Source organism: Salvelinus alpinus, chromosome 3 (assembly GCF_045679555.1).
Source record: "Salvelinus alpinus chromosome 3, SLU_Salpinus.1, whole genome shotgun sequence".
NCBI classification, from domain to species: domain Eukaryota; kingdom Metazoa; phylum Chordata; class Actinopteri; order Salmoniformes; family Salmonidae; genus Salvelinus; species Salvelinus alpinus.
This window is the reverse complement of record NC_092088.1, coordinates 101,094,531-101,121,307: the sequence shown is the minus strand read 5'-3', so window position 1 is coordinate 101,121,307 and position 26,777 is coordinate 101,094,531. Positions and strand designations below refer to the sequence as shown.

The 26,777-nt window shown below is 49.5% G+C and overlaps 2 protein-coding genes across 2 annotated transcripts in view; one reads left to right on the top strand and one right to left on the bottom strand.

Moving 5' to 3' along the window:
- dock1 (dedicator of cytokinesis 1) overlaps positions 1-26,777 on the top strand; it is an 800,130-nt gene that overhangs the window by 443,184 nt on the left and 330,169 nt on the right. The gene's annotated exons all lie outside the window — the stretch shown is intronic.
- Positions 1-26,777, bottom strand: part of LOC139571619 (inhibitory synaptic factor 2A) — an 84,531-nt gene that overhangs the window by 36,461 nt on the left and 21,293 nt on the right. Inside the window, exons 2-4 of the mRNA XM_071394663.1 lie at positions 12,977-13,128; positions 12,754-12,873; positions 11,360-12,426 (exon numbers count right to left, since the gene is read on the bottom strand). Coding sequence (XP_071250764.1) covers positions 11,360-12,426; positions 12,754-12,873; positions 12,977-13,123 — 1,334 coding nt within the window. The 5' untranslated portion in view covers positions 13,124-13,128. The remainder of the gene's footprint in view (positions 1-11,359; positions 12,427-12,753; positions 12,874-12,976; positions 13,129-26,777) is intronic.

Sequence of the window (26,777 nt, the reverse complement as noted above, 5' to 3'; positions counted from 1 at the left end):
TTCATAGCAGGGGTTGGAACCGGTCAGGTAACAGAACCCGTTTCATAGCAGGGGTTGGAACCGGTCAGGTAACAGAACCCGTTTCATAGCAGGGGGAACCGGTCAGGTAACAGAACCCGTTTCATAGCAGGGGGAACCGGTCAGGTAACAGAACCCGTTTCATAGCAGGGGTTGGAACCGGTCAGGTAACAGAACCCGTTTCATAGCAGGGGTTGGAACCGGTCAGGTAACAGAACCCATTTCATAGCAGGGGTTGGAACCGGTCAGGTAACAGAACCCGTTTCATAGCAGGGGTTGGAACCGGTCAGGCAACAGAACCCGTTTCATAGCAGGGGTTGGAACCGGTCAGGTAACAGAACCCGTTTCATAGCAGGGGTTGGAACCGGTCAGGTAACAGAACCCGTTTCATAGCAGGGGTTGGAACCGGTCAGGTAACAGAACCCGTTTCATAGCAGGGGTTGGAACCGGTCAGGTAACAGAACCCGTTTCATAGCAGGGGTTGGAACCGGTCAGGTAACAGAACCCGTTTCATAGCAGGGGTTGGAACCGGTCAGGTAACAGAACCCGTTTCATAGCAGGGGTTGGAACCGGTCAGGTAACAGAACCCGTTTCATAGCAGGGGTTGGAACCGGTCAGGTAACAGAACCCGTTTCATAGCAGGGGTTGGAACCGGTCAGGTAACAGAACCCGTTTCATAGCAGGGGTTGGAACCGGTCAGGTAACAGAACCCGTTTCATAGCAGGGGTTGGAACCGGTCAGGTAACAGAACCCGTTTCATAGCAGGGGTTGGAACCGGTCAGGTAACAGAACCCGTTTCATAGCAGGGGTTGGAACCGGTCAGGCAACAGAACCCGTTTCATAGCAGGGGTTGGAACCGGTCAGGTAACAGAACCCGTTTCATAGCAGGGGTTGGAACCGGTCAGGTAACAGAACCCGTTTCATAGCAGGGGTTGGAACCGGTCAGGCAACAGAACCCGTTTCATAGCAGGGGTTGGAACCGGTCAGGTAACAGAACCCGTTTCATAGCAGGGGTTGGAACCGGTCAGGCAACAGAACCCGTTTCATAGCAGGGGTTGGAACCGGTCAGGTAACAGAACCCGTTTCATAGCAGGGGTTGGAACCGGTCAGGTAACAGAACCCGTTTCATAGCAGGGGTTGGAACCGGTCAGGTAACAGAACCCGTTTCATAGCAGGGGTTGGAACCGGTCAGGTAACAGAACCCGTTTCATAGCAGGGGTTGGAACCGGTCAGGCAACAGAACCCGTTTAATAGCAGGGGTTGGAACCGGTCAGGTAACAAAACCCGTTTCATAGCAGGGGTTGGAACCGGTCAGGTAACAGAACCCGTTTCATAGCAGGGGTTGGAACCGGTCAGGTAACAGAACCCGTTTCATAGCAGGGGTTGGAACCGGTCAGGTAACAGAACCCGTTTCATAGCAGGGGTTGGAACCGGTCAGGTAACAGAACCCGTTTCATAGCAGGGGTTGGAACCGGTCAGGCAACAGAACCCGTTTCATAGCAGGGGTTGGAACCGGTCAGGTAACAGAACCCGTTTCATAGCAGGGGTTGGAACCGGTCAGGTAACAGAACCCGTTTCACAGCAGGGGTTGGAACCGGTCAGGTAACAGAACCCGTTTCATAGCAGGGGTTGGAACCGGTCAGGTAACAGAACCCGTTTCATAGCAGGGGTTGGAACCGGTCAGGTAACAGAACCTGTTTCATAGCAGGGGTTGGAACCGGTCAGGTAACAGAACCCGTTTCATAGCAGGGGTTGGAACCGGTCAGGTAACAGAACCCGTTTCATAGCAGGGGTTGGAACCGGTCAGGTAACAGAACCCGTTTCATAGCAGGGGGAACCGGTCAGGTAACAGAACCTGTTTCATAGCAGGGGTTGGAACCGGTCAGGTAACAGAACCCGTTTCATAGCAGGGGTTGGAACCGGTCAGGTAACAGAACCTGTTTCATAGCAGGGGGAACCGGTCAGGTAACAGAACCCGTTTCATAGCAGGGGTTGGAACCGGTCAGGTAACAGAACCCGTTTCATAGCAGGGGTTGGAACCGGTCAGGTAACAGAACCCGTTTCATAGCAGGGGTTGGAACCGGTCAGGTAACAGAACCCGTTTCATAGCAGGGGTTGGAACCGGTCAGGTAACAGAACCCGTTTCATAGCAGGGGTTGGAACCGGTCAGGTAACAGAACCCGTTTCATAGCAGGGGTTGGAACCGGTCAGGTAACAGAACCCGTTTCATAGAACTGACAACAGAGAATGTTCTGCCCTCTGAAGACTTGTTGCAACTTTAGCTTTAAGCAGGAAGTGATTTCATCCCTCTGTGACCAAGAGAAAGTCTTTCAAATCTACTGAATTATTATTCATTTTTTTCATGTTGAACGTTTAAAATCTGTGTGAGATTCCATCCCAGTGAGATGAGACCGGTACTGCTGCTCTCCTCTTCAATATGCCGTATGTCACGTGGGACTCGCAGCCAGAGGAAATCTGATTGGACCAGAACATGTTGCACGTCACTCCCGATGCAAATGAGATGGCAGATCTCCCGCTCCATCTCAGCTCCTGGCGGGCAGCGCCAGCTGAACAGGGAGACTCAGCTGTTTCGCTGACTATAAAGCAGTTGACATTGTGCCGTTCACAGAGTGCTCTGTACACAGAAATGTCAGTCAGGAACCGGTCCAGAACCGCTATTGGTCCCCTAACTAGAGTAGTTGATAGCAAGTGAACAGTATAGTTATACACATTCTGCCCTGGTGTTACAAGGTGAGCTTCTCACAAAGGTCACTATTGGTGTGTGTGTGAGTCGTGCGTTCGCAGTCCGCACTCCGAAAATAGTTTGGGGGTTGTTCTGCAGTTCTTGATGAATGTGATTATTTAGGGGAAATGCATTTGCTGATGTTGTGCCAGGCCGGCAGTTTAATCACAGCACTTCCTGTCAGACACAGTTTAATCACATCACTTCCTGTCAGACACAGGTGATATACCGTTTAATCACAGCTCTCCCTGTCAGACACAGTTTAATCACATCACTTCCTGTCAGACACAGGTGATAAACCGTTTAATCACAGCTCTTCCTGTCAGACACAGGTGATATACAGTTTAATCACAGCTCTTCCTGTCAGACACAGGTGATATACAGTTTAATCACATCTCTTCCTGTCAGACACAGGTGATATACATTAGGTAGCCCAGCCTCACACGCGTAGCCAGGCACCATACACACACACACACACACACACACACACACACACACACACACACACACACACACACACACACACACCACTCTGCATGCCCCGGCCACAGCTGTGCTCTTGGGATGTCTGAGAGAACATCAGGGCGGATCTTGGCAGGGCTCCCTGGGCCGCCACCAGGCATCCACTTTTCCTCAAAGGCGAGTCGTGTCCTCCACCTCCTTCCCCTCTCCACCCCCCCTCCTTATCGCCACCAGCGACCTGGCAAGGTCCTGGACAGATCATCTGAATAATGAACCGTATAGGAGAGACCTAAACACACACCTCCCTGAGTTAGGGAGACAACGGAGGAATCTATCTCTCTCTCTCTCCCATTCCTCTCTCTCTCTCTCTCTCCATTTCTCTTTCTCTCTCTCTCTCCATCCCTCTTTCTCTTTCTCTCTCTCTCTCTCTCTCTCATCCCTCTCTCTCTCTCTCTCTCTCTCTCTCTCTCCATCCCTCTTTCTCTCTCTCTCTCTCTCCATCCATCTTTCTCTCTCTCTCTGTGTGTGAGGGCCTCAGCTCCTGTGAACCCCGGGGACTGGCACACATTAGAGTTGGGTCTCTGTCGTGGACAACAGATGTTTTAGGATCCGTTCTTATGTGTAAGAACCAATCGTGTACTGTTGTCAGGGAATAACTAACATACTCTACATGAGCAGGTGACCACATATTCTTGCTCGTCTAATATCTCATTCCAAAATCATGGGAAGGCTTTCCACTAGATGTTGGAACATTCCTGTGGGGACTTGCTTCCATTCAGTCACAAGATAATTAGTGAGGTCGGGCACTGATGTTGGGCGATTAGGCCCGGCTCGCAGTCGGCGTTCCAATTCATCCCGAAGGTGGTCGGGATGAATAGGGTTCTTCAAGTTTTCCACACTGAGCTTAACAAACCGTTTCTGTATGAACCTTGCTTTGTGCACGGGGACATAGTCATTCTGAAACAGGAAAGGGCCTTCCCCAAACTGTTGCCACAACGTTGGAAGAACAGAATCATCTAGAATGTCATTGTATGCTGTAGTGTTAAGATTTTCCTTCACTGGAACTAAGGGGCCCGAACCATTATTCCTCCTCCACCAAACTTTACAGTTGGCACTATGCATTGGGACAGATAGCGTTCTCCTGGCATCCGCCAAACCCAGATTCGTCTGTCGGACTGCCAGATGGTGAAGCGTGATTCATCACACCAGTGAACGCGTTCCCACTGCTCCAAAGTCCAATGGCGGCGAACTTTACACCACTCCAGCCGACGCGTAGCATTGCGCATAGGGACCTTGTGCATCTGATCGGCCATGGAAACCCATTTCATGAAGCTCCAGACGAACATTTATTGTGCTGACGATGCTTCCAGAGGCAGTTTGGAACTCGGTAGAGAGTGTTGCAACCCGAGGACAGACAATTTTTACGTACTGTGTGTTTGAGCACTCGGCGGTTGCGTTCTGTGCGCTTGTGTGGCCTACCACTTCACGTCTGAGCCGTTGTTGCTCCTAGACGTTATCACTTCACAATAACAGCACTTACAGTTGACCGGGTAGAAATTTGACAAACTGTCTTGTTGGAAAGGTGGCATCCTATGACGGTGCCAAGTTGAATGTCACTGAGCTCTTCAGTACAGGCCATTCTACTTCCAATGTTTGTCTATGGAGATTGCATGGCTCTGAGCTCGATTTTCTACACCTGTCAGCAGCTGGTATGGCTGAAATATCCGAATCCACTAATTTGAAGGGGCGTTCCCATACTGCTATATATATAGTGTACCTTGTCTCTTTTCTTCTTTAGGAGAAACACTGTCAATGTCTTCTGACATGTCGTTGTCTGTGAAATATACATGTTCCATTTGTTTCCCGGTTTCTCTACTGTTTTCATGTATAATAATGGTTTTGCAGCAGAACATTACACATCACGTCTAAAGGCCATACGTCTCCAGACTAAATGCACTTTGACACAACGCATTGACTTACATGACAAATGGATGTTATGCTGTGCAAGCGGTAACATATTCACCTATAGCCCTGGGCTGTTCCTGTTTGGGCTGCTGACATTTCTGAAAGAGACTGTGACGGCGTGGCTAACGTAGCGTGACAACACAAACGAATCTCTGCTTGGGGTTGTGAAGAAAACACACAAGTATCTATCTGCTGTGATTAAACCCCATGGACAGTAGACAGTCTATCCACATTCTACCAGCTGGTCCACTGGGTATCAGACCTTTACATTGATCAATGTATTATACAATGTCACGTTACTGCTTCTTCGTGTAACAGCACATGAGACAGCCGACCGTAGTCGTTGTCCGGATTTTTAAAAACCTCATCTCCAAAACCGAAACGTTTCAAGAAAATTAAAATAACAGCCATATTTTCCCATTTAACAAAAAATACAATTATGAAACTTCAGAAGCTATTTTAAAGCATGTTGTTGGTCCCAGTATAGTGTTCAGAATACATTGAGGGGAGGTACTGATTTCACTAGATCTGCCAGTGAATGAAAGCCAGGCTATAGTTACTACATTGTACTTGATACTACTACTACTACTGATACTACTACTACTACAACTACAACTACTACTACAACTACAACTACAACTACAACTACAACTACTACTACTACTACTACTACTACTACTACTACTACTACTACTACTACTACTACTACTACAACTACAACTACAACTACTACTACTACTACTACTACTACTACTACTACTACAACTACAACTACAACTACAACTACAACTACTACTACTACTACTACTACTACAACTACAACTACAACTACTACTACTACTACTACTACTACTACTACTACTACTACAACTACAACTACAACTACAACTACTACTACTACTACTACTACTACTACTACTACTACAACTACTACTACTACTACTACTACTACTACTACTACTACTACTACAACTACTACAACTACTACAACTACAACTACTACTACTACTACTACTACTACTACTACTACTACTACAACTACAACTACTACTACTACTACAACTACAACTACTACTGATACTACTACTACTACTACTACTCCTACAACTACAACTACAACTACTACTACAACTACAACTACTACTACTACAACTACAACTACAACTACTACTACTACTACTACTACTACTACTACTACAACTACTACAACTACTACTACTACTACTACTACTACAACTACAACTACTACTACTACAACTACAACTACTACTACTACTACAACTACAACTACAACTACTACTACTACATGAGTCATATGAAATAGTCTTCTGGGCTCCTGAGTGGTGTAGCGGTCTATGACACTGCATCTCAGTGCTAGAGGCGTCACTACAGACCCTGGTTCCATTCCAGGCTGTATCACAGCGGTCTAAGGCACTGCATCTCAGTGCTGGGGACGTCACTACAGACCCTGGTTCCATTCCAGGCTGTATCACAACGGTCTAAGGCCCTGCATCTCAGTGCTAGAGGTGTCACTACAGACCCTGGTTCCATTCCAGGCTGTATCACAGCGGTCTAAGGCACTGCATCTTAGTGCTAGAGGCATCACTACAGACCCTGGTTCGAATCCAGGCTGTATCACAACCGGCCGTGACTGGGAGTCCCACGCCCGGTGTCGTTAGGGTTTGACCGGGGTAGGCCGTCATTGTAAATAAGAATTTGTTCTTAACTGACTTGTCTAGTTCAATAATGATACTTTAGCTCAGGTGTAAAGGACGTCACTCTCCTTGCTTAGCCACTACCACTTCCTTCTTATTCAGCCCATACCTGGCGCCAACTCAGAGGACCTCTGCCTTACAAACACACATGACCCTCCTCAGGTGTGTTATCTGATCGCTTCACCTCAGACGCTAACGAGGGACACTTAAGGCTGAGGAGCACGTCTCTCTCTCTCTCTCTCTCTCTCTCTCTCTCTCTCTCTCTCTCTCTCTCTCTCTCTCTCTCTCTCTCTCTCTCTCTCTCTCTCTGTCTCTGTCTCTGTCTCTGTCTCTCACACACACAGAGCGAGAGCTGCCATGCCACTAACATGTACACCAGTCTACCTAGCTCTCTATCTAGCTAATCATCTCCTGCTAAGGGAAGTAATTAAGTCGTTTTGTGAGGAGATTTGTTTGTTTTTAATCACCTTCCTGGACTGCAGCCAAATGCACTGTGTCACACACACAAGTGTCTCTGTCTCTCTCACATACATCACCCAAGTCTCTCACACACACACACAAGTGTCTCTGTCTCTCTCTCACACAGACACACACACACACACACACACACACACAAGTCTCTCTCACATACATCATCCAAGGGTCTCTCGCTCTCTCTTTTCACACACACACACACACACACACATCACCCAAGTCTGTCTCTCTCACACACACACACATCACAAAAGTCTCTCTCTCTCTCACACACACACACACACACACACAAGACCCACACCCAAGACACACACACACACCCCCGTCACCCGAGATGGTCCTGTCATCTCAGCCCTGTAGGGTATTAAGAAGTGAAAGGTTTTGTTTTCCTGTAGTGAATTGCCAGGATGGATCTGAAGCAGTGGCTCAGTAAAACACTCACCTTGTTGTTGTGATCACATGATATAACCTGACTGGCTCGTCAAACCACTTGGGACAAATTGAGCCAGATGATTGGTTGGTCCGCTAGCAGAATAGCTCCAGTGTTTTGTTGATATCTAGAGAAAATCCCCAAAGGATGTGGTCCCTGTTAAAGATCCCATTCAGTACTCTGACTTCTCTGTGACAGATACAGTGGCTAGATAGATGCTACACTGTTGTCGTCGTCCCCCCCCCATCCCGTTTAGTACCCTTCAGTTTGTCTGGATAATATTATTCTTTAAAGATCCCATTCAGTACTCTGACTTCTCTGTGACAGATACAGTGGCTAGATAGATGCTACACTGTTGTCGTCGTCCCCCCCCCATCCCGTTTAGTACCCTACCGTTTGTTTGGATAATATTATTCTCTAAAGATCACACATCAGTATGACAGGGAACGTGTCCTGAACAGACGTCCTATAAGGGACTTCCTCACATCCCTTTTAACTCCTGTTCTGTTCCATTGTGTTCAATAAGGCTATGAACGATGTTCACCACCATTACAACCTAGATGGACTAGTCCTGTAGTTCTGGATCAGAGCTCTGGTATTCCACCATTACAACCTAGATGGACTAGTCCATTAGTTCTGGATCAGAGCTCTGGTATTCCACCAATACAACCTAGATGGACTAGTCCTGTAGTTCTGGTATTCCACCAATACAACCTAGATGGACCTGTCCTGTAGTTCTGGATCAGAGCCCTGGTATTCCACCATTACAACCTAGATGGACTAGTCCTGTAGTTCTGGTATTCCACCAATACAACCTAGATGGACTAGTCCATTAGTTCTGGATCAGAGCTCTGGTATTCCACCATTACAACCTAGATGGACTAGTCCATTAGTTCTGGATCAGAGCTCTGGTATTCCACCATTACAACCTAGATGGACTAGTCCATTAGTTCTGGATCAGAGCTCTGGTATTCCACCATTACAACCTAGATGGACTAGTCCTGTAGTTCTGGTATTCCACCAATACAACCTAGATGGACTAGTCCTGTAGTTCTGGTATTCCACCATTACAACCTAGATGGACTAGTCCTGTAGTTCTGGATCAGAGCTCTGGTATTCCACCATTACAACCTAGATGGACTAGTCCTGTAGTTCTGGTATTCCACCAATACAACCTAGATGGACTAGTCCATTAGTTCTGAATCAGAGTTCTGGTATTACACGCTCATCCCACAGGCTTTTCTACAGTACATGAAACACACCATGACCAGAGGATTCATCATATCTGAATGATTCATAATGTGATGCTGCTGGGTCTTCCATGGTTCCTCTCTCGCTTATACTACAGCGTTGTTCAATACTCCATGCTGATTGGCTAGAAGGGTATATTCTAGAGTGTTGATTAGTTTCAGATATACAGACAGTTGGACAAGATATTAGACACCACATGAAGTAGTTTTAAATAATACTGCAACACATCACTACCCAGTCTCATGTTAACCAGTATAACTAGTATAACTAGTCCCCTGATCACCATCACTACCCATTATCTCATGTTAACTAGTATAACTAGTCCCCTGATCACCATCACTACCCAGTCTCTCATGTTAACCAGTATAACTAGTCCCCTGATCACCATCACTACCCAGTATATCATGTTAACCAGTATAACTAGTATAGATAGTCCCCTGGTCACCATCACTACCCAGTCTCTCATGTTAACCAGTATAACTACATTTACATTTTTAGTCATTTAGCAGACACTCTTATCCAGAGCGACTTACAGTAGAGTGCATACATTTTATTACATTGTATTTATTTTTTTTACATACTGAGACAAGGATATCCCTACCGGCCAAACCCTCCCTACCGGCCAAACCCTCCCTACCGGCCAAACCCTCCCTACCGGCCAAACCCTCCCTACCGGCCAAACCCTCCCTACCGGCCAAACCCTCCCTACCGGCCAAACCCTCCCTAACCCGGACCACGCTATGCCAATTGTGGGTCGCCCCACGGATCTCCCGGTTGCGGCCGGCTGCGACAGAGCCTGGGCGCGAACCCAGAGACTCTGGTGGCGCAGCTAGCACTGCGATGCAGTGCCCTAGACCACTGCGCCACCCGGGAGACTCGGGTGATGGTGATTAGTCCCCTAATCACCATCACTACCCAGTCTCATGTTAAGCAGTATAACTAGTATAGATAGACCCCTGATCACCATCACTTCCCAGTCTCTCATGTTAACCAGTATAACTAGTATAACTAGTCCCCTGATCACCATCACTACCCATTATCTCATGTTAACCAGTATAACTAGTCCCCTGATCACCATCACTACCCAGTATCTCATGGTAACCAGTATAACTAGTCCCCTGATCACCATCACTACCCATTATCTCATGTTAACCAGTATAACTAGTCCCCTGATCACCATCACTACCCAGTCTCTCATGTTAACCAGTATAACTAGTATATATAGTCCCCTGATCACCATCACTACCCAGTCTCTCATGTTAACTAGTTCACTCTGATGTTAACCGGTAGGTTATAGGAGCCAGCCTACTCTCCTGTTAACTAGTAGGTTATAGGAGCCAGCCTACTCTCCTGTTAACCGGTAGGTTATAGGAGCCAGCCTACTCTCCTGTTAACCAGTAGGTTATAGGACCCAGTCTACTCTGCTGTTAACCAGTAGGTTATAGGACCCAGTCTATTCTGCTGTTAACCAGTAGGTTATAGGACCCAGCCTACTCTCCTGTTAACCAGTAGGTTATAGGAGCCAGCCTACTCTCCTGTTAACCAGTAGGTTATAGGAGCCAGCCTACTCTCCTGTTAACCAGTAGGTTATAGAAGCCAGCCTACTCTCCTGTTAACCAGTAGGTTATAGAAGCCAGCCTACTCTCCTGTTAACCAGTAGGTTATAGAAGCCAGCCTACTCTGCTGTTAACCAGTAGGTTATAGGAGCCAGTCTACTCTCCTGTTAACCAGTAGGTTATAGGACCCAGCCTACTCTGCTGTTAACCAGTAGGTTATAGGACCCAGCCTACTCTCCTGTTAACCAGTAGGTTATAGGACCCAGTCTACTCTCCTGTTAACCAGTAGGTTATAGGACCCAGCCTACTCTACTGTTAACCAGTAGGTTATAGAAGCCAGCCTACTCTCCTGTTAACCAGTAGGTTATAGAAGCCAGCCTACTCTCCTGTTAACCAGTAGGTTATAGAAGCCAGCCTACTCTCCTGTTAACCAGTAGGTTATAGAAGCCAGCCTACTCTGCTGTTAACCAGTAGGTTATAGGAGCCAGCCTACTCTCCTGTTAACCAGTAGGTTATAGAAGCCAGCCTACTCTCCTGTTAACCAGTAGGTTATAGAAGCCAGCCTACTCTGCTGTTAACCAGTAGGTTATAGGAGCCAGCCTACTCTCCTGTTAACCAGTAGGTTATAGGACCCAGCCTACTCTCCTGTTAACCAGTAGGTTATAGGACCCAGCCTACTCTACTGTTAACCAGTAGGTTATAGGACGCACACATCAGATAGATAGTGATAATAAAGTATCCTTACCCCTCTCTGTGAGCCTCTCCCTTCTCCAGCTCCTGGATAACTCCTAGTAGGACTTTGATGGTCTCCTGACTGGAGGAGATCAGGTTCTCCATGGCCTGAAGCTGTGCTTTCACGTCCCCTCCTCCGTCCCCTGTCTGAGTCACTACCGGTACTATCTGTTTACAGGCCTCCCCGGGGTCACCTCCCCCCGCAGTCGCTACAGTCGCTGGTTCAACCCCCCTACCCCCACAGCCCACCGCCTCCCCCGTGGTCCGGGGTGACGGCGTCTGTGGTGAGAACGTTGCTGGTTCATGGCACTGCGCCTGGGTAGTGCAGCCAGCGGCCCGCGGTAGAGTCTGAGACTGTAGTCCGTTGAGCTCTAGTCCCTTCATTCGTTTGCTCCGCGCTGTCGTGCTCTCCAGACACTCCACCTGGGTCAGAGAGTTCCAGGATATGGGGCCGGTCACCTTGGAGGCTGAGGAAGACCCCCTCATGTCCCCCGGCAGAGTCCTGCTAGAGCCCGGCTCCTCCGAGTGAAGCAGCTGCCGTTTACTGGCCGACCGGTCCGAGCAACTGTCCAAGGAGTCCAGTTCCCTGTGTTGTAATCCTTCCAGGGGTTTGGATTCGACACGGCAGATCTGGTAGTCCGTGGCCTGAGGGTTGGAGCTGGGCGTGTTGGAGGGAGAGGGGCCGTCTGTGAGCATCAGACAGTCAGAGTAGAGGACATCATCTCCGTCTGTACAGTGCTTCTCCACCTTAGCCATGCACTCCGTAGTATGCAACAAAGCCCTGGTTCTCTGTACTCCTCTTCCACCGCAGGCACCCTTGTCCCCTTCCCTGTCCCCTTCCCTGTCCCCTAAACGCTCCACAGCTTTCGAGTTCTTGACGGCGATGACAAACGCGTTGTTGTGGCCCTTGTCTCGCTCCACCGCTGCTACGTGCTTGGTGTGACTGTGACCCTTTTTCCTCTCGAAGGGAAACGTCTTGTAACGGCCCTTGAGGTCTGGGGAGGTCTGGACCCCGGTGCTCTTGGTGACGTTGGGGATGGAGCGCCGGGCGGGAACTGTCATGTACTTCCGGTACGCCACCTTGGAAAACGGTTTAGAGGTTTGAAAAGTGTTACTCTTCAACAGCGACACGATACAAAGTAAAAACAACATTGAGAACCACTTAGAGTTTTGAGACATTTATAAACCAGGGTTTCCCAAACCCTCTCCTGGGGACCTCGAGGGCTGCTCGTTCAGGTGGTTGACCTCGTACTTCACAGCTGATTGAAATCATCAACTCATTATGAAGGAACAAGCTAAATGTGCAGCCCTTGGAGTCCCCAGGACCGTGTTTCTTATATTCCACGGTCATAGTACAATAATACATGAATATATGTTCCCAAACCGAAGGGAGGGTTGGTGACAGACCTTGTATGAGACTGGCTTGCCCCCCTTCCCGGCCATCTGTAGAGCGGCCTCTCTCTGCTCGTTCTGCGCCTCGCAGATGTCCTTGAATCTCACCTGAAGGGCCTTGTTCCTCTTCCTCACCTACAATACAACTTTATTGTCATATTTTCAACATTCGTCTTTTGCGATCTCGATGTTATTTCTCAATCTCCCAGACACCGCACACGGACACACACACACACACCTGCTGCTGTGACCTGCTGCTGGTGTCCAGGAAGGAGTATTTGACCTCCAGGGCCAGCGAGGCGGAAGGGGAGGGGGTGGGCGCCACCTCTGAGTCTGACTCGGAGTTGGTGAGCATGCTTTTACCACCCTCCGCCTTGCTCACCATGGTTCCTGAGTGAGAGAGAGAGAGAGTGTGTTAGTCATTGCGGTGTATGAGAGAGGGGGATACAGTGTTTGGCCCTAAACAAAGACGACACAGTGGCAGAATACCTGACCACTGTGACTGACCCAAACTTAAGGAAAGCTTTGACTATGTACAGACTCAGTGAGCATAGCCTTGCTATTGAGAAAGGCCGCCGTAGGAAGACCTGGCTCTCGAGAGAAGACAGGCTATGTGCTCACTGCCCACAAAATGAGGTGGAATCTGAGCTGCACTTCCTAACCTCCTGTCCAATGTATGACCATATTAGAGACACATATTTCCCTCAGAATACACAGACCCACAAATAATTTAAAAACAATCCCAATTTTGATAAACTCCCATATCTACTGGGTGAAATACCACAGTGACCAATCACAGCAGCAAGATTTATGACCTGTTGCCACAAGAAAAGGGCAACCAGTGAAGAACAAACACCATTGTAAATACAACCCATATTTATGTTTATTTATTATCCCTTTTGTACTTTAACTATTTATACATCATTACACCACTGTATATATACATAGTATGACATTTGTAATGTCTTTATTATTTTGGAACTTCTGTGAGTGTAATATTTACTGTAAAAAAAATACAAATGTATTATCTATTTCACTTGCTTTGGCAATGTAATCATATGTTTCCTGTGTCAATAAAGCCCTTTGAATTGAGAGGGGGGGAGGGGAGAGATAGTGTTGGTCACTGTGGTGTATGAGAGAGAGGGGGAGGGGAGAGATAGTGTTGGTCACTGTGGTGTATGAGAGAGGGGGGGAGGGGAGAGATAGTGTTGGTCACTGTGGTGTATGAGAGAGGGGGGAGGGGAGAGATAGTGTTGGTCACTGTGGTGTATGAGGGGGAGGGGGAGGGGGAGGGGAGAGATAGTGTTGGTCACTGTGGTGTATGAGGGGGAGGGGGAGGGGGAGGGGAGAGATAGTGTTGGTCACTGTGGTGTATGAGAGAGAGGGGGGGATAGTGTTGGTCACTGTGGTGTATGAGAGAGAGGGGGGGGGATAGTGTTGGTCACTGTGGTGTATGAGAGAGAGGGGGGGGGATAGTGTTGGTCACTGTGGTGTATGAGAGAGAGGGGGGAGGGGAGAGATAGTGTTGGTCACTGTGGTGTATGAGAGAGAGGGGGAGGGGAGAGATAGTGTTGGTCACTGTGGTGTATGAGAGAGGGGGGGAGGGGAGAGATAGTGTTGGTCACTGTGGTGTATGAGAGAGGGGGGGAGGGGAGAGATAGTGTTGGTCACTGTGGTGTATGAGGGGGAGGGGGAGGGGGAGGGGAGAGATAGTGTTGGTCACTGTGGTGTATGAGGGGGAGGGGGAGGGGGAGGGGAGAGATAGTGTTGGTCACTGTGGTGTATGAGAGAGAGGGGGGGGATAGTGTTGGTCACTGTGGTGTATGAGAGAGAGGGGGGGGATAGTGTTGGTCACTGTGGTGTATGAGAGAGAGGGGGGGGGATAGTGTTGGTCACTGTGGTGTATGAGAGAGAGGGGGGGAGGGGAGAGATAGTGTTGGTCACTGTGGTGTATGAGAGAGAGGGGGAGGGGGAGGGGAGAGAGTGTTGATCACTGTGGTGTATGAGGGGGAGGGGAGAGATAGTGTTGGTCACTGTGGTGTATGAGAGAGGGGGAGGGGAGAGATAGTGTTGGTCACTGTGGTGTATGAGAGAGAGAGGGGGATGGGAGAGATAGTGTTGGTCACTGTGGTGTATGAGAGAGAGGGGGAGGGGAGAGATAGTGTTGGTCACTGTGGTGTATGAGAGAGAGGGGGAGGGGAGAGATAGTGTTGGTCACTGTGGTGTATGAGAGAGAGAGAGAGAGGAGGGGAGAGATAGTGTTGGTCACTGTGGTGTATGAGAGGGGGGGGAGAGATAGTGTTGATCACTGTGGTGTATGAGAGAGGGGGGGGGGGGAGATAGTGTTGGTCACTGTGGTGTATGAGAGGGGGGGGGGGAGAGATAGGGTTAGTTTATTTCTCTCTCTCTGATTGGGAGACCTTATTCACGGTGGAGGGAGGGAGGGAGGGAGGGAGCGAGCGAGGGAGGGAGGGAGGGAGGGAGGGAAGGAAGGAAGGAAGGAAGGAAGGAAGGAAGGAAGGAAGGAAGGAAGGAAGGAAGGAAGGAAGGAGGGAGGGAGGGAGCCCTGGTGAAGTGGGCTGGCTGATTCCACACAGATACAGGGGTTTTCCTCTGAGTTAGTGTGTACAGACAGGTAATTAGAGAAGCGGACAGCGGGTTAACGTGAAGGTTAGATCACTCGGCCTTGTAGGAAAGCAGGACACGTGTGACCTTGTGCTCAGTCAGTTAATTGCTCATTTGCTGTAAGGCCTAAGGAAGAGGACCTGTGTCATTGCGTAAGAGGAAGGCCCAGGGTGATGTGGAGCAGAATCAACCCCTATAATGAATTGTTACATGATTTATTCTCTGTTCTTAGAGCATATGAAAGTAATTGTATCATAGCAACAAGCCTCGTTTGTTCTGTCCAGAACCCTGACGTTCTCCTTGATACGATGGAGTCGTATCTATTCAACTGTGTGTTTGTGTTCTTCTGATTCTCATAGTTCATCTCTCTCTCTCTCTGTCCCTACTCTTTCATCTATCCATCCTCTCTCCGTCCTCTTTCATCTCTCCGTCCTCTCTCTTTCGTCTCTCCGTCCTCTCTCTTTCATCTCTCTGTCGTCTCTCTTTCGTCTCTCGTCCTCTCTCTTTCGTCTCTCCGTCCTCTCTCTTTCATCTCTCCGTCCTCTCTCTTTCGTCTCTCCGTCCTCTCTTTCATCTCTCCGTCCTCTCTTTCATCTCTCCGTCCTCTCTCTTTCATCTCTCCGTCCTCTCTTTCGTCTCTCCGTCCTCTCTCTTTCATCTCTCCGTCCTCTCTTTCATCTCTCCGTCCTCTCTCTTTCGTCTCTCCGTCCTCTCTTTCATCTCTCTGTCCTCTCTTTCATCTCTCCGTCCTCTCTCTTTCATCTCTCCGTCCTCTCTCTTTCATCTCTCCGTCCTCTCTCTTTCATCTCTCCGTCCTCTCTCTTTCGTCTCTCCGTCCTCTCTCTTTCATCTCTCCGTCCTCTCTTTCATCTCTCCGTCCTCTCTTTCATCTCTCCGTCCTCTCTCTTTCATCTCTCCGTCCTCTCTCTTTCATCTCTCCGTCCTCTCTCTTTCGTCTCTCCGTCCTCTCTCTTTCGTCTCTCCGTCCTCTCTTTCATCTCTCCGTCCTCTCTTTCATCTCTCCGTCCTCTCTCTTTCATCTCTCCGTCCTCTCTCTTTCGTCTCTCCGTCCTCTCTCTTTCGTCTCTCCGTCCTCTCTCTTTCGTCTCTCCGTCCTCTCTCTTTCATCTCTCCGTCCTCTCTCTTTCATCTCTCCGTCCTCTCTCTTTCATCTCTCCGTCCTCTCTCTTTCATCTCTCCGTCCTCTCTCTTTCATCTCTCCGTCCTCTCTCTTTCATCTCTCCGTCCTCTCTCTTTCATCTCTCCGTCCTCTCTCTTTCATCTCTCCGTCCTCTCTCTTTCGTCTCTCCGTCCTCTCTCTTTCATCTCTCCGTCCTCTCTCTTTCGTCTCTCCGTCCTCTCTCTTTCGTCTCTCCGTCCTCTCTCTTTCATCTCTCCGTCCTCTCTCTTTCGTCTCTCCGTCCTCTCTCTTTCATCTCTCCGTCCTCTCTCTTTCATCTCTCCGTCCTCTCTCTTTCATCTCTCCGTCCTCTCTCTTTCGTCTCTCCGTCCTCTCTCTTTCGTCTCTCCGTCCTCTCTCTTTCATCTCTCCGTCCTCTCTCTGTCGTCTCTCCGTCCTCTCTCTTTCGTCTCTCCGTCCTCTCTCTTTCATCTCTCCGTCCTCTCTCTTTCATCTCTCCGTCCTCTCTCTTTCGTCTCTCCGTCCTCTCTCTTTCGTCTCTCCGTCCTCTCTCTTTCGTCTCTCCGTCCTCTCTCTTTCGTCTCTCCGTCCTCTCTCTTTCATCTCTCCGTCCTCTCTCTTTCGTCTCTCCGTCCTCTCTCTTTCATCTCTCCGTCCTCTCTCTTTCATCTCTCCGTCCTCTCTCTTTCATCTCTCCGTCCTCTCTCTTTTGTCTCTCCGTCCTCTCTCTTTCGTCTCTCCGTCCTCTCTCTTTCGTCTCTCCGTCCTCTCTTTCATCTCTCCGTCCTCTCTTTCATCTCTCCGTCCTCTCTCTTTCATCTCTCCGTCCTCTCTCTTTCGTCTCTCCGTCCTCTCTCTTTCATCTCTCCGTCCTCTCTCTTTCATCTCTCCGTCCTCTCTCTTTCGTCTCTCCGTCCTCTCTCTTTCGTCTCTCCGTCCTCTCTCTTTCGTCTCTCCGTCCTCTCTTTCATCTCTCCGTCCTCTCTTTCATCTCTCCGTCCTCTCTCTTTCATCTCTCCGTCCTCTCTCTTTCGTCTCTCCGTCCTCTCTCTTTCGTCTCTCCGTCCTCTCTCTTTCATCTCTCCGTCCTCTCTCTTTCATCTCTCCGTCCTCTCTCTTTCATCTCTCCGTCCTCTCTCTTTCATCTCTCCGTCCTCTCTCTTTCGTCTCTCCGTCCTCTCTCTTTCGTCTCTCCGTCCTCTCTCTTTCGTCTCTCCGTCCTCTCTCTTTCGTCTCTCCGTCCTCTCTCTTTCATCTCTCCGTCCTCTCTTTCATCTCTCCGTCCTCTCTCTTTCATCTCTCCGTCCTCTCTTTCATCTCTCCGTCCTCTCTCTTTCATCTCTCCGTCCTCTCTCTTTCATCTCTCCGTCCTCTCTTTCGTCTCTCCGTCCTCTCTTTCGTCTCTCCGTCCTCTCTCTTTCGTCTCTCCGTCCTCTCTCTTTCGTCTCTCCGTCCTCTCTCTTTCATCTCTCCGTCCTCTCTTTCATCTCTCCGTCCTCTCTCTTTCATCTCTCCGTCCTCTCTCTTTCATCTCTCCGTCCTCTCTTTCATCTCTCCGTCCTCTTTCATCTCTCCGTCCTCTCTTTCATCTCTCCGTCCTCTCTCTTTCATATCTCTGTCGTCTCTCTTTCATCTCTCCATCCTCTCATCTCTCGTCTCTCCATCCTCTCATCTCTCGTCTCTCCATCCTCTCTCTTTCATCTCTCCATCCTCTCTCTCTTCTCTCGTATTCTCCATCCTCTCTCTTTCATCTCTCTATCCCTGCTCTTTTATCTATCCGTCCTCTCTTTCGTCTCTCTATCCTCTCTGTTTTCAGACAGCTGTTCTACTCTTGGTTTCTCTCTGAATGAGGTCAGTGATGATGGTGCCTGAGAACACAGCAAACTTCCACTGTCAGAAGTCAAACCACAAAATCAAACATTCATCATGTCTAAAATATCAAGCTCAGAGATAATGATGAGTGTTTCAGGATTATTAGAATTCAGACACAGCAGATAATGTAATGAGTCTCTCTCTCTGTCCACCACATGAGTCTCTCTCTCTGTCCACCACAGGAGTATCTCTCTCTGTCCACCACATGAGTCTCTCTCTCTGTCCACCACATGAGTCTCTCTCTCTGTCCACCACATGAGTCTCTCTCTCTGTCCACCACAGGAGTCTCTCTCTCTGTCCACCACATGAGTCTCTCTCTCTATCCACCACATGAGTCTCTCTCTCTGTCCACCACATGAGTCTCTCTCTCTGTCCACCACATGAGTCTCTCTCTGTCCACCACATGAGTCTCTCTCTCTGTCCACCACATGAGTCTCTCTCTCTGTCCACCACATGAGTCTCTCTCTCTGTCCACCACATGAGTCTCTCTCTGTCCACCACATGAGTCTCTCTCTGTCCACCACAAGAGTATCTCTCTCTGTCCACCACATGAGTCTCTCTCTCTGTCCACCACATGAGTCTCTCTCTGTCCACCACATGAGTCTCTCTCTCTGTCCACCACATGAGTCTCTCTCTCTGTCCACCACATGAGTCTCTCTCTGTCCACCACAGGAGTCTCTCTCTCTGTCCACCACATGAGTCTCTCTCTGTCCACCACATGAGTCTCTCTCTGTCCACCACAGGAGTCTCTCTCTCTGTCCACCACAGGAGTCTCTCTCTCTGTCCACCACATGAGTCTCTCTCTCTGTCCACCACATGAGTCTCTCTCTGTCCACCACAGGAGTCTCTCTCTCTGTCCACCACATGAGTCTCTCTCTCTGTCCACCACATGAGTATCTCTCTCTGTCCACCACAGGAGTCTCTCTCTCTGTCCACCACATGAGTCTCTCTCTCTGTCCACCACATGAGTCTCTCTCTCTGTCCACCACAGGAGTATCTCTCTCTGTGTTCACCACAGGAGTCTCTCTCTCTGTCCACCACAGGAGTCTCTCTCTCTGTCCACCACATGAGTCTCTCTCTGTCCACCACATGAGTCTCTCTCTCTGTCCACCACATGAGTCTCTCTCTCTGTCCACCACATGAGTCTCTCTCTCTGTCCACCACATGCGTCTCTCTCTGTGTTCACCACAGGAGTCTCTCTCTCTGTCCACCACATGCGTCTCTCTCTGTGTTCACCACAGGAGTCTCTCTCTCTGTCCACCACATGAGTCTCTCTCTGTGTTCACCACATGAGTCTGGGCTACACTGTAGTACTGTAGGACATGATGTCCTGTAGATTAATACAGAGTCTATCTCTCTCTCCACCACAGGAGTCTCTCTCTCTGTCCACCACATGAGTCTGGGCTACACTGTTCTTGTTAATGATGGCCTACCAGGGAACAGTGGGGTTAACTGCCTTGTTCAGGGGCAGAATGACAGATTTGTACCTTGTCGGCTCAGGGATTTGAACTTGGAACCTTTTGGTTACTAGTCCAACGCTCTAACCACTAGGCTACGCTGCAGGGTTATATACAGGGGGTACCGAGTCAGTGTGTGGGGGTACAGGTTAATTGAGGTAGTATGTACATGTAGGTAAGGGTAAAGTGACTATGCATAGATAATAAACAGAGAGTAGCAGCAGCGTAAAACCCAACGGGGGCGTGGGATGGGTTGAGTGTTGCTGAGTGCTCTGTGTCACGTCCTCAAGTAGCGCTAAGTAGTCGGAAAAATGATTATTTCAAAGGTCTCTTCTCCTCATAAATACATGGAGTGGTTTTGCTCTGTTTGTGAGACGGTAGAGAGATATACGGCCTGTATCATGTTGTCTGTCAGAGCTCTAGTGACGGTAGAGAGATATACAGCCTGTATCATGTTGTCTGTCAGAGCTCTAGTGACGGTAGAGAGATATATACGGCCTGTATCATGTTGTCTGTCAGAGCTCTAGTGACGGTAGAGAGATATACAGCCTGTATCATGTTGTCTGTCAGAGCTCTAGTGACGGTAGAGAGATATACAGCCTGTATCATGTTGTCTGTCAGAGCTCTAGTGACGGTAGAGAGATATATACGGCCTGTATCATGTTGTCTGTCAGAGCTCTAGTGACGGTAGAGAGATATACGGCCTGTATCATGTTGTCTGTCAGAGCTCTAGTGACGGTAGAGAGATATACGGCCTGTATCATGTTGTCTGTCAGAGCTCTAGTGACGGTAGAGAGATATACAGCCTGTATCATGTTGTCTGTCAGAGCTCTAGTGACGGTAGAGAGATATACGGCCTGTATCATGTTGTCTGTCAGAGCTCTAGTGACGGTAGAGAGATATACGGCCTGTATCATGTTGTCTGTCAGAGCTCTAGTGACGGTAGAGAGATATACGGCCTGTATCATGTTGTCTGTCAGAGCTCTAGTGACGGTAGAGAGATATATACAGCCTGTATCATGTTGTCTGTCAGAGCTCTAGTGACGGTAGAGAGATATACAGCCTGTATCATGTTGTCTGTCAGAGCTCTAGTGACGGTAGAGGGCTATACGGCCTGTATCATGTTGTCTGTCAGAGCTCTAGTGACGGTAGAGAGATATACAGCCTGTATCATGTTGTCTGTCAGAGCTCTAGTGACGGTAGAGAGATATACGGCCTGTATCATGTTGTCTGTCAGAGCTCTAGTGACGGTAGAGAGATATACAGCCTGTATCATGTGTCTGTCAGAGCTCTAGTGACGGTAGAGAGATATACGGCCTGTATCATGTTGTCTGTCAGAGCTCTAGTGACGGTAGAGAGATATACAGCCTGTATCATGTTGTCTGTCAGAGCTCTAGTGACGGTAGAGAGATATATACGGCCTGTATCATGTTGTCTGTCAGAGCTCTAGTGACGGTAGAGAGATATACAGCCTGTATCATGTGTCTGTCAGAGCTCTAGTGACGGTAGAGAGATATACGGCCTGTATCATGTTGTCTGTCAGAGCTCTAGTGACGGTAGAGAGATATATACGGCCTGTATCATGTTGTCTGTCAGAGCTCTAGTGACGGTAGAGAGATATACGGCCTGTATCATGTTGTCTGTCAGAGCTCTAGTGACGGTAGAGAGATATACAGCCTGTATCATGTTGTCTGTCAGAGCTCTAGTGACGGTAGAGAGATATACAGCCTGTATCATGTTGTCTGTCAGAGCTCTAGTGACGGTAGAGAGATATACGGCCTGTATCATGTTGTCTGTCAGAGCTCTAGTGACGGTAGAGAGATATACGGCCTGTATCATGTTGTCTGTCAGAGCTCTAGTGACGGTAGAGAGATATACGGCCTGTATCATGTTGTCTGTCAGAGCTCTAGTGACGGTAGAGAGATATATACAGCCTGTATCATGTTGTCTGTCAGAGCTCTAGTGACGGTAGAGAGATATACAGCCTGTATCATGTTGTCTGTCAGAGCTCTAGTGACGGTAGAGGGCTATACGGCCTGTATCATGTTGTCTGTCAGAGCTCTAGTGACGGTAGAGAGATATACAGCCTGTATCATGTTGTCTGTCAGAGCTCTAGTGACGGTAGAGAGATATACGGCCTGTATCATGTTGTCTGTCAGAGCTCTAGTGACGGTAGAGAGATATACAGCCTGTATCATGTGTCTGTCAGAGCTCTAGTGACGGTAGAGAGATATACGGCCTGTATCATGTTGTCTGTCAGAGCTCTAGTGACGGTAGAGAGATATACAGCCTGTATCATGTTGTCTGTCAGAGCTCTAGTGACGGTAGAGAGAGATATACAGCCTGTATCATGTTGTCTGTCAGAGCTCTAGTGACGGTAGAGAGATATATACGGCCTGTATCATGTTGTCTGTCAGAGCTCTAGTGACGGTAGAGAGATATACAGCCTGTATCATGTGTCTGTCAGAGCTCTAGTGACGGTAGAGAGATATACGGCCTGTATCATGTTGTCTGTCAGAGCTCTAGTGACGGTAGAGAGATATATACGGCCTGTATCATGTTGTCTGTCAGAGCTCTAGTGACGGTCTTCGTCCCGTCCTCCTCATTCAGACAGGTGGGCTGTTGTCTTCGTCCCGTCCTCCTCATTCAGACAGGTGGGCTGTTGTCTTCGTCCCGTCCTCCTCATTCAGACAGGTGGGCTGTTGTCTTCGTTCCGTCCACCTCATTCAGACAGGTTGGCTGTTGTCTTCGTCCCGTCCTCCTCATTCAGACAGGTGGGCTGTTGTCTTCGTCCCGTCCTCCTCATTCAGACAGGTGGGCTGTTGTCTTCGTCCCGTCCTCCTCATTCAGACAGGTGGGCTGTTGTCTTCGTTCCGTCCACCTCATTCAGACAGGTGGGCTGTTGTCTTCGTCCCGTCCTCCTCATTCAGACAGGTGGGCTGTTGTCTTCGTCCCGTCCTCCTCATTCAGACAGGTGGGCTGTTGTCTTCGTTCCGTCCACCTCATTCAGACAGGTGGGCTGTTGTCTTCGTCCCGTCCTCCTCATTCAGACAGGTGGGCTGTTGTCTTCGTTCCGTCCTCCTCATTCAGACAGGTGGGCTGTTGTCTTCGTTCCGTCCACCTCATTCAGACAGGTTGGCTGTTGTCTTCGTTCCGTCCACCTCATTCAGACAGGTGGGCTGTTGTCTTCGTCCCGTCCTCCTCATTCAGACAGGTGGGCTGTTGTCTTCGTCCCGTCCTCCTCATTCAGACAGGTTGGCTGTTGTCTTCGCCCCGTCCTCCTCACTCAGACAGGTGGGCTGTTGTCTTCGTCCCGTCCTCCTCATTCAGACAGGTGGGCTGTTGTCTTCGTCCCGTCCTCCTCATTCAGACAGGTGGGCTGTTGTCTTCGTCCCGTCCTCCTCATTCAGACAGGTGGGCTGTTGTCTTCGTCCCGTCCTCCTCACTCAGACAGGTGGGCTGTTGTCTTCGTCCCGTCCTCCTCATTCAGACAGGTTGGCTGTTGTCTTCGTCCTGTCCTCCTCATTCAGACAGGTGGGCTGTTGTCTTCGTCCCGTCCTCCTCATTCAGACAGGTGGGCTGTTGTCTTCGTCCCGTCCTCATCATTCAGACAGGTTGGCTGTTGTCTTCGTCCCGTCCTCGTCCCGTCCTCTTCGTCCCGTCCTCTCCCGTCCTCTTCGTCCCGTCCTCTTCGTCCCGTCCTCTTCGTCCCGTCCTCTTCGTCCCGTCCTCTTCGTCCCGTCCTCCTCCCCATTAGAACATTGAGAGGTTTAGATGTCAGTGCTTTACAACATCCCGCTTCCTCTGAACACAATCATGACTGGGGAAAAACACTGTTGCAATCTAGATGTTGATCTCTGTGTGTGTGTGTGTGTGTGTGTGTGTGTGTGTGTGTGGTGTGTGTGTCAGAGTGAAAGACAGCAAATCCTTTGTCTATGATGGTACACGAATGCTGTAATACTCTAGTTGGGGTATAGGTTGGTGAGGAGGGAGGGAGAGGGATGGAAGCAGGGGGGAGGGAAGTGGAGAGAGGGAGGGAAGGAGGGAGAGAGAGGGAGGGAGGGAGGTAGGGAAGGAGGGAGAGAGAGGGAGGAAGGTATTGAAGGAGAAAAAGGGAGGGAGGTATTGAAGGATAGGTAGGGAGGGAGGGAGAGAGAGGGAGGGAGGTGTTGAAGGAGAGGGAGGGAGGGAGGTATTGAAGGATAAAGAGGGTGGGAGGGAGGTATTGAAGGAGGGAGAGAGAGGGAGGTGTTGAAGGAGAGAGGGGTAGGGAGGTGTTGAAGGAGAGAGGGGTAGGGAGGTGTTGAAGGAGAGAGGGGTAGGGAGGTGTTGAAGGAGAGAGGGGTAGGGAGGAAGGAGAGAGAGGTAGGGAGGGAGGTATTGAAGGAGAGGGAGGGAGGGAGGTATTGAAGGAGAGAGAGGGAGGTAGGAAGGAGAGAGAGGTAGGGAGGGAGGTATTGCAGGAGAGAGGGGTAGGAAGGGAGGGAAGGAGGGAGAGAGAGGGAAGGAGGGAGAGGTAGGGAGGGAGGTATTGAAGGAGAGAGAGAGTTAGGGAGGGAGAGGTAGGGAGGGAGGTATTGAAGGAGAGAGAGAGAGAGAGGTAGGGAGGGAGGTATTGAAGGAGGGAGAGGTAGGGAGGGAGGTATTGAAGGAGAGAGAGAGAGAGAGAGGTAGGGAGGGATTGAAGGAGAGAGAGGTAGGGGGGGGAGGTATTGAAGGAGGGAGGGGTTTTAAAGGATTGTTTGTAGTAATTGTTGCCCACTGACACCATGGATCGTGTTACTGTCTGTCTTACTGTTACCAGCAGGAAGTTCACATGGAGCTCGCTAACAATAGGACTCGTTTTAGACACTGTGTGTTCAGGTTATGTAATGAAAGCATCTATACATTTGCATCAAAAGTATTGAACATATTTTCAAGTCAACCAGATACTTTGTCAATATCAGATGAATCCCCTATATGATGTTTATTCATGTCAGGATAGCTGATCAATAACCTGATCAATATCCTGATCAATAACCTGATCAATAACCTGATCTGATCAATAACCTGATCAATATCCTGATCAATAACCTGATCAATAACCTGATCAATATCCTGATCAATAACCTGATCAATAACCTGATCAATATCCTGTCACACTGCAATACATTTCCATATGGAGTAGTTGCCTTGGGGAAAGGAATGTTGTATGTGTACATTTCATCAGTATGGGAATAGTATTGAATGAGTCCTGTCCTAGCTGGCGTGTCTGTGTGATGACCATCGTTGTGACTCCTATTACCACACAAACACACTGTGTCTCACTGTGAGACTAGCTGGGTATGAGAAGGGGGGAGCTGCTGCTGTGGCCACCGTTCTGAACGGGAGAAAGAGATCACACATCGGCAGCTCTCAGAGAGAGTCGTGTGAACCTCGCTGTCGTATTGCTGTGGCCACCGTTCTGAACGGGAGAAAGAGATCACACATCGGCAGCTCTCAGAGAGAGGCGTGTGAACCTCGCTGTCGTATTGAAATACACCGTGGCACTCTAACTCCCCAATACACCGACTAGATCACCCAGAGTCCCTTTCAAAGGGGGGTGGAATCATGGAAACACCACCACTGGCCTCATCACATTGCCCTAACTACAGAGAGAGAGTGGGAACGAGAGACTAACAGAGAGGGAGGCAGCCAAAGAGAGAGAGGGGGAACGAGAGACTAACATAGAGGGAGGCAGCCACAGAGAGAGAGGGGGAACGAGAGACTAACAGAGAGGGAGGCAGCCACAGAGAGAGAGGGGGAACGAGAGACTAACAGAGAGGGAGGCAGCCACAGAGAGAGAGGGGGAACGAGAGACTAACAGAGAGGGAGGCAGCCACAGAGAGAGAGAGGGAACGAGAGACTAACAGAGAGGGAGGCAGCCAAAGAGAGAGAGAGGGAACGAGAGACTAACAGAGAGGGAGGCAGCCACAGAGAGAGAGGGGGAACGAGAGACTAACAGAGAGGGAGGCAGCCACAGAGAGAGAGGGGGAACGAGAGACTAACAGAGAGGGAGGCAGCCACAGAGAGAGAGAGGGAACGAGAGACTAACAGAGAGGGAGGCAGCCACAGAGAGAGAGGGGGAACGAGAGACTAACAGAGAGGGAGGCAGCCACAGAGAGAGAGGGGGAACGAGAGACTAACAGAGAGGGAGGCAGCCACAGAGAGAGAGGGGGAACGAGAGACTAACAGAGAGGGAGGCAGCCACAGAGAGAGAGGGGGAACGAGAGACTAACAGAGAGGGAGGCAGCCAAAGAGAGAGAGGGGGAACGAGAGACTAACAGAGAGGGAGGCATCCACAGAGAGAGAGGGGGAACGAGAGACTAACAGAGAGGGAGGCAGCCACAGAGAGAGAGGGGGAACGAGAGACTAACATAGAGGGAGGCAGCCACAGAGAGAGAGGGGGAACGAGAGACTAACAGAGAGGGAGGCAGCCAGAGAGAGAGAGGGGGAACGAGAGACTAACATAGAGGGAGGCAGCCACAGAGAGAGAGGGGGAACGAGAGACTAACAGAGAGGGAGGCAGCCACAGAGAGAGAGGGGGAACGAGAGACTAACAGAGAGGGAGGCAGCCACAGAGAGAGAGAAGGGAACGAGAGACTAACAGAGAGGGAGGCAGCCACAGAGAGAGAGAGGGAACGAGAGACTAACAGAGAGGGAGGCAGCCACAGAGAGAGAGGGGGAACGAGAGACTAACAGAGAGGGAGGCAGCCACAGAGAGAGAGGGGGAACGAGAGACTAACAGAGAGGGAGGCAGCCACAGAGAGAGAGGGGGAACGAGAGACTAACAGAGAGGGAGGCAGCCACAGAGAGAGAGAGGGAACGAGAGACTAACAGAGAGGGAGGCAGCCACAGAGAGAGAGGGGGAACGAGAGACTAACAGAGAGGGAGGCAGCCACAGAGAGAGAGAGAGAACGAGAGAC